An 8,330-nucleotide genomic window follows, 5' to 3' on the forward strand; every position below is an offset into this window, starting at 1 on the left:
ATTAGCCCCATTTAAGTTAATGTTTATTTACTTTTGAGAGAGAGACAGAGCATGAGCAGGGGAGGGGCAGAGAGAGAGGGAGACACAGAATCCGAAGCAGGCTCAGGGCTCTGAGCCATCAGCACAGAGCCCGACGCGGGACTCAAACTCACGGACTGCCAGATCATGACCTGAGCCGAAGTCGGACGCCCAAAGGACTGAGCCCCCTTGGCGCCCCATTAACTCCATTTTAAAGATGAGGAAGCACAGAGAGGTTCAGTGGCTTTCCATGGTCACACGTCTAGGACGTGATGGGTTTTGGATTTTACGAAACGATTACTGCTGATCAAACACTGATACTGCACCCTGAATTCTCTCATAAAGCTGTAGGCGGAGGCGGAGGATAGTTCTAGTTTTCCACACTTACCTGATATTCAGAGTCCGCTTTGTGCTGTATGTCCCGCAGATACTGAACATCACTCACGAACTTCTGCCTGTCCCTTGCTTCGTGCAACATGATCCTTAATCCCCAACCTGCATATACAAGATAAATGAATGTGCTGTGGCACAATTCTTTGTTGCTTTGCCATATTTGGATTTATCGTAGTATAACTGCTTTTATTCTCTTACAAATCCAATTGCCATTGTTTGAAAGCCACAGATGCCCCTTTCAGCCTGCAAAGACTCTTTGTATTGGTGTTGATGCCCTTACAGCCCTCCTGTTCCCGGCATAAATAATGCAGCCACGTTCATCAGCTGGCTTCAGTGATCCTGTCCTGGTTATTCAGAGAGGGTTAGATCGACAGACACCGGCTTCAGGAGAAGTTTTACAACTTGACAAAAAAAAAAAAAAAAAAAGAAAACCTAGCTACATTAGCGACGACTGAAGTTATGAGCCCTTGGTAATTTAAATTTACTCATTCAACAATTGTTGTGTCCCTACTCCAGCTAAGGCACTAGGCTGGGCACTGGGATAGAGCAGTTGGCCAGAGGAACATGCCCTTTGCCTTTGCCTTTGTGGTGTGAGACCCTCTGGGTTCAAATCTTAAGCCTTTGAGCACTGACAAGGGAACATTGATTGTGACAAGCACTATGGAGTGGAAATGTGAGCTTTTTTTTTTTTTAACGTTTATTTATTTTTGAGACAGAGAGAGACAGAGCATGAACGGGGGGAGGGTCAGAGAGAGAGGGAGACACAGAATCTGAAGCTCCAGGCTCTGAGCTGTCAGCACAGAGCCCGACACGGGGCTTGAACTCACAGACCGCGAGATCATGACCTGAGCCGAAGTCGGACGCTTAACTGACTGAGCCACCCAGCCGCCCCGGAAATGTAGGCTTCTATGAGAGATGGTTATTATGGGGAGGGCATCGCATGATCTAGGGGGCAAGGGTTCCCTTAGGAGATGACCCTGGGCTTGCTAAGGAGTGAGCCAGGCAAGACGCTGAGCAGAAAGGACAGCAGGTACAGGAGCTTTGGGGGCAGCAAGGTGCTGGTGCGGTTGAGGAACGGGTGGGCCAGTGCAGCTAGAGCAGAAAGAGGGGAGGACAGCAACAGAAGGGCTGCAGGGTAGGCAGGAACCAGTTCACTTGGAGTGTGGAAGGTTATGACTGGAAGGGCCACTGGAAGGATCCAACCTGGGGAGTAAACGGTTAGATTTGCATTTTATTTTATTTTTTTTTAATTTTTTTTTCAACGTTTTTTTATTTATTTTTGGGACAGAGAGAGACAGAGCATGAACGGGGGAGGGGCAGAGAGAGAGGGACGCACAGAATCGGAAACAGGCTCCAGGCTCCGAGCCATCAGCCCAGAGCCTGATGCGGGGCTCGAACTCACGGACCGCGAGATGGTGACCTGGCTGAAGTCGGACGCTTAACCGACTGCGCCACCCAGGCGCCCCTAGATTTGCATTTTAAAAGGCCCCTCCAGATCTAGTATGGAGAATGAATGGAGGGTGGGGGGTGGAGTAAAAATGGAAGTAGAAAGACCACTGGGAATATATTACAATAATCCAGACAAGATGGTGACCACACTTGGGTAGCAACAGGGGAGAGGAAGAGGAGGAGGCCATAGGTGCTATTTACTGAGGCTGCTGAAGTGCCAGGCACTGTTCTAAACATTTCCACACGTGAACTCACTCCATCTTCCGGCCCATGCTTGCGGCAAGCATCACATTTCTCTTTTGCTGATAAGGGAACCGGGGCCCAGCGGGAGTAAGTCACTTGCTTAAGGTTACAGAGCTACTAAATGGTGGAGTTGGGATTTGAACCCAGAGGGTCTCACACCAGGGCCCCCATGCTAACCACGATGGGTTGGAGGGCTACTCAGGGCTGGTGATTATATGGATGGCGCAGGAGAGGGAACGTGGAGGAAGCCGCCCAGGTTACTGGCTCCAGCAGCTAGCTGGTCAGGGAGAAGGTCCCCTCAGACGATTCTGGACGAGGGGCAGATAAACAACATGGAGATGTCAGGCAAGCAGTCGGACGCGGGGCTCTGGAGCTGGCTGGAGAAGTGAAGGTCTGGGCACCACTGGCATTTGGGTGACAACCGAAGTCGAAGGCAGAAGGTATGCTGCAAAGAGGAGAACCCGAGACAGGATTCTGAGGAACGCTCCAACTTAAGAACATGGAGCGGAAGAGAAACTGCAAAGGAGCCAGAGAAGCAGGAGGAAAACCAGGTGGGTGCAGTTTCAGAGATTCTGGGAAGAGCAGGCTATTTATAACCTTGGTGAGAGCACTTAGCCGAGAGAGCGGCGGGGCTGAAGACAGATTGCAGGGAACCGCGCCTGAGAGGTAAGGAAGGAGCGCCAGTGCTTCCAAGGGCTCTGGCTCGGATTGGCATGGCCTAAATTTATGGCCAAAATATTTAAGTTCACAAGGTTATTAAACGCCGCTGTTCATAATGAGCCTGCTAGACCTCAGCAGTATGGTCGTCTAAGGTCCCGCACCTCCTGCTGATTGGCCAGAGAAGTGTTCTCTTGGTTTCTCTAGGTATTTTTTTTTTAATTGACATATAACATTCGTTTCTCGCATACAACATTCTGATTTGATAAGTCTAGTTATCCATCCATCACCCACACAGAGTTAAAATGGTTTTCCTCTCGTGATGAGAACTTTTAGGATCTATCCTCTTAGCAACTTTCAAATATACAGTATTATTTTATTTTCAATGTTTATTATTTTTGAGACAGAGAGAGAGAGAGAGAGAGAGAGCGTGAGCGAGGAAGCAACAGAGAGAGAGGGGGACAGAGGATCCGAAGCCGGCTCTGAGCTGACAGCAGTGAGCAAGATGCGGGGCTCGAACTCATGAACCGTGAGGTCACAACCTAAGCCAAAGTCGGATGCTCATTTGTCTGAGCCACCCAGTAACTCCAGTAACCCCAAATATACAGTATTATTAACTACAGTCACCATGTTGTATGTTACATCCTCAGTACTTATTTATTTTATAACTGGAAGTTTGTGCATTTGGACTCCCTTCACCCATTTTGCCCACCCTCCCCACCTGCTTCTGGAAACTGCCAGTCTGTTCTCTGGATGTTCTCTCTGCCTATGAGTTTTGTTGTTTTCTTTTTTTAATCCATTTGAGGTTATACAGTATTTGCCTTTGTCTCTCTCTCTCTCTCTCTATATATATATATATATATAATGTAATATATATATAATTATATATCATATATCTCCCATTTATCTATTCGTCCATCAGTAGATACCTAGTTGGCCTCCATGGCCTACTTGGCCTAACATGGAGTTAGTTAGTGTTTTGGATAAATATCCAGAAGTGGAATTTCTGGATCATATGGTAATTCTTATTTTTAGTTTTTTTTTTTTTAGGAACCTCCATACTGTTTTCCATAGTGGCTGTACCATTTTACATTCCCATCAACAGTGCACAGTGACTCCCTTTTCTCCACATCCTCACCAACCTTTATTTCTTATCTTTTTTGATACTAGCCATTCTAACAAGGGGGAGCTGATATCTCATTGTGGTTTTATATGCATTTCTCTCATCATGAGTGATGAACACATTTCATGTGCCTGTTGGCCATATGTATGTCTTCTTTGGGGAAAAAAAAAAAAAGTCTATTCAAATCTTCTACCCATTTAAGAATCAGGTTTGTTTTTGTTTTTGTTTTGCCATTGAGTTGTATACATTCTTTATATACTTTGGATATTAACCTTTTATCAGATATATGATTTTCAAATATTTTCTCTCATTCAGTAGACTGCTTTTTCATTTTGATGATAGTTTCCTCTGCTGTGTAGAAGCTTTTTAGTTTGGTGGAATCCCACTTGCTGGTATTTGCTTTTGTTGCCTTTTTTTTTAAGTTTATTTATTTAAGTAATCTCTACACCCAACATGGGGCTCAAACTCATGACCCAGAGATCAAGAGTCGCATGCTCTTCTGACTGAGCCAGCCAGGTGCCCTGCTTTTGTTGTCTTTGATGCCTTTGGTAGCAAATCCGAAAAAATCTTGCCAAGACTGAGGTCAAGGAGCTTACCACTTATGGAGTATTATGGTTTCAGGTCTTAGGTTCAATTATTTAATCCATTTTGAGTTAATTTGTGCATACAGTGTAATATAGTCCAGTTTCATTCTTTTCCATGTGCCCATCCAGTTTTCCCTGCACCATTTATTGAAGAGACTGTTCTGTCCCAATTGCAAATTTTTGGCTCCTTTGTCATAAGTTAATTGACCACATATGCATGAGTTTTCTGAGGCTCTCTATTCTGTTCCACTGATCTACGTATCTTTTATGCCAATATCTCTATTCTGTTCCACTGATCTACGTATCTTTTATGCCAATATCATACTATTTTATTACTATAGCTTGGTAATATTGTTTGAAATCAGGAAGCACCATGTCTCCAGCTTTGTTGTTCTTTCCTACACACACTTTTAAATAATTACCATGTGACAGGTGCTGCTGTAGGTTCTGGGGAAAACAGTAGGATCAGATAGACAACATCCCTACCCTCAGGTGTCTCTGCATTCTGAACCTTTCCTTCCCCTCTCCATTTTTTTTCAGTTGTGTAGATATTGGCAAAATCAGGTTGCCCCTGACTCGTGGTGACTCCATGTCTGGACTGGTCATTGTGAAATCTCACCAGGTTTATCACCTAGCTCTGAGCAATATCATCTAGCAACTTGTGCTGCTTCCTGCAGAGTTACTGTCTCTCTAGTACAGAAAGTTGGTCTTTGAGGGTCCGAACCTGAAACTATAATCCAACGGATAGTTCCACAGACTACACACAAAACCTAAAGTTTGCCTCTGACCAGCTTAGTAGTCATTTATGGAACTGCACTTTAAAAGATCACTTTCAACTTTTCCTATGAATTTGTACCTGCACAGAATGAAGTTATGTTCCCACTCTTTTCAGAAAACAATGGTGTTAAAACAGGCAGAAAGATGAACCCTTGCTGCCACTGTTGGAAAGAGAAGCCTGTCTGAATATTAATCAGGCAGACAACATGAGGATTCATAATGAAAATATGTTAATGGTCACTAAAGGGACACATCCCAGAGTCCACTTGGATGATACATTTTGGTTACAAAGTTCACATAGAAAAACTAGCTAATAGAGTCTGGCTTTAATGTGGTGTTATTTTAAAGAGGCTCCTGAGTCAAGAGGCAAAACTTTGTCTAACTAGGTAGGAAATAACACTATTTGAACTACTTGTTAGGTTACCTCTGACTTCACAAACACCTACCAAATAAAGGACTTTGAAATTACCTACAAAAGTCTCTTTACCCTCCCATAAACTCTCTATTACTGTACTTTACTATAAAATGTATATTTAGAAGCATCGTCATGCCACAAGTGCTTTCTTATTTAAATACCCCAGTACTCTCTGAGAGTAAACAAATACCATAGGCACTAGGCAAACCGATTATTAGGAGATCGCCACAGTTTAAGTAAACAGGTAAACACTTTCCACCTTTCTGAAGTATCACTTGAATTTCATACTGTACTGCAGGTTCGAAAACTGCCCAGGATGAACAAGAAACAGAAATAACTGTATGGAAGTAAGTTCACATGAGATCATGCTTAATTTGCAGATCTCAGTTTAGTGGGCCTCTCAACCAGATGGCCATTTGAAGCCCCCCAATTTTTCCTCAGCAAATAGACAGGGAGTGTGTGTGTGTGTGTGTGTGTGTGTGTGTGTTGGGGGGGGGGGTGATAATAAAATGTGGGCAAGGCACATGTTTCTAAAATAGCACCCTGTATTCTCTCCCATTTCTCACCTTTGAACTGCTTCTCAATTTAAAATCCACTCATGGTCATGCACACTTCTGTTTTAAGTCTCTGGTGACAATAGATTGGGCCAAACTTGTGCTTTAAAAATCAACATAAGAAGCCATATTAAATTGGGAGAGGGAGAAGGAGAGAAGGGTGTAGGAGGGATGTGGGGAAGGGAGATGAGCCCTGCTTTGCTGAAAGGAAGAGCGACTGCTTCTTCTTGGCCTCAAAATTCTACATATCTGTGAAATTTCAATGAGGAATATTCTAAGAACTTTGTGACATATGTATTCCTCTCTAGTGTAAGATTGTGATGAATTCAAACCAAGTTTCCCTGACTAAGGAGAACAGACTCTGATTGCAGAATATATTTCAGTTCTCTAAAATATCATACATACTGTCCTGCTCAGTGACCACACTTGTCAAAAGAATTGAAGGGAGCTCTTTTTAATGACATCAACTATTTCACTCTTTTCTTATTAAAAGTTTCTAATATGGTCTTTTAGAAGTATTAAAGTGAATATTTTCTTGGTTCAGCAATAAAGAAAATGTAAATTTAAGCCCCTCTTTAGGCTGAAGCTTCCTTTGAACCAAAATCTAAATGGCTATATGAATACCTGACAATCAGGTTTCTAAAGTCCCCCTTTTTCACAAGTGGGTGCTTGGAAGAAAGACTTCAGAACTTAGTTCTCCTTTTAATTAATTTGTAATGACAAAGATTACAGGATTCCTTTAAGTCTCGGCTTTAAAAAAAATCTTAAGAGTTTTAAAATCTTATAAAAATGACTTGAATATAAGCAACAGAGATGAGTGATCTGGGCCCAATTTTCCTAACACCCCGCTACTGAGAGAATGCTGTGGCCCAAGGGAAAGTGGAGGAAATGAGATGGATGGGGGGTGGGGGTGCGCAGATAATCGGACTCTCCCAGCCAATTTGGTTTAAGAAATCAAGGGCTGGGTTGGGGGTGTGTGTAAGGGGCTCATAAGAAAAGCTCTTTGGCGGTGACTCTTCATTTTATTGTGACACTGTGGCAGAGATGGGCGGCCATACCCTGGGCTTGCAGACCAGAGGAGCCTGCGGGGAAGTTTTGTAGCTGCGGGGCGGCTGCCAGAGTGCGAATACACGTGACCACAGAGCCCACCCCCACCCACCCACCCCGCCCCCGCACCTGTCCCTTTGAGGCAGGAAAGCACGGGGGACAGGGAGCGGTCAGGCCTCCAGGCCTCGGCCCGATTTCCCTCCAGAATGGCAGGAGTCGAAAGGCTAGGTTGTCCCCCTTCTCCCCACGCCTCGGAGGAGGACCGGGGGGCGCAGGGGGCGCGCGCGGCCGGGGCGGGCAGGCCGTTACCTGGCGGGTCAGTCCTTCCCCACCTGCGAGGGCTGAAGGGGCCGAGGGGCGGGGCAGGCGGGCCGGTCCAGGGCGGAGGAGCCGCCCATCAATCACGCGGGGGCCGTCTCGGTGCTCCTCTTCCCCCTCCTGTGTCGTCTCCCCTCCCTCTACCCTGCCCCTCTTCCTCCTCCTCCTCCCCGGGGACAGCTTTCCGCGGCGGCGGCCGGGCTTTCTAGGGGCGGAGGCGGCGGGGGCGGCTGCCTAGCGTCCTCCCGTTCCCTTGGCAACGCGACCTCCTCGCCCTGCGCGCGCGAACGTGGGGGGGAGGGGGCGGGGCGGGGGCCGCGGCCCTGCGGTCCAGAGCCCGGACGCGCGCCCCGCGGTTGCCGTGGGAACGGGATGCGGTCGGGAAGGCCTAGCGGTGATGGCGGCGGGCGGAGAAGACACGCTGAAGGAGGAGGCCGATTGGCTTTGTCTTGATGCCCAAACCCAGGCCCAGATATTGAGGCCATCACTTCTGCCCTGTGTCGGTGCTGGGCTTTATAAAGAACGTGGTTAGAAAACGAGAGGGGAGGGGCGCCTGGGTGGCGCAGTCGGTTAAGCGTCCGACTTCAGCCAGGTCACGATCTCGCGGTCTGTGAGTTCGAGCCCCGCGTCAGGCTCTGGGCTGATGGCTCGGAGCCTGGAGCCTGTTTCAGATTCTGTGTCTCCCTCTCTCTCTGCCCCTCCCCCGTTCATGCTCTGTCTCTCTCTGTCCCAAAAATAAAATTAAAAAAAAA

General features: G+C 46.5%; 1 protein-coding gene across 8 annotated transcripts in view; it reads right to left on the reverse strand.

Moving 5' to 3' along the window:
- Nucleotides 1–7,829, reverse strand: part of MARCHF10 (membrane associated ring-CH-type finger 10) — an 83,106-nt gene extending 75,277 nt beyond the window's left edge. For 2 of the 8 annotated variants that reach the window (XM_042915590.1, XM_042915584.1), the window contains exons 1-2: nt 7,570–7,828; nt 407–513 (exon numbers count right to left, since the gene is read on the reverse strand). In XM_042915590.1, coding sequence (XP_042771524.1) covers nt 407–496 — 90 coding nt within the window. In that variant the 5' untranslated portion in view covers nt 497–513; nt 7,570–7,828. Of the gene's footprint in view, nt 1–406; nt 514–6,225; nt 6,317–7,389; nt 7,528–7,569 lie in introns of those variants that run through there. The other 6 variants (XM_042915592.1, XM_042915591.1, XM_042915586.1 and 3 more) reach the window with 5 other exon arrangements.
- Nucleotides 7,830–8,330: the final 501 nt, after the last annotated feature.

This window comes from Panthera leo, chromosome E1 (genome assembly GCF_018350215.1).
Source record: "Panthera leo isolate Ple1 chromosome E1, P.leo_Ple1_pat1.1, whole genome shotgun sequence".
NCBI classification, from domain to species: Eukaryota; Metazoa; Chordata; class Mammalia; order Carnivora; family Felidae; genus Panthera; species Panthera leo.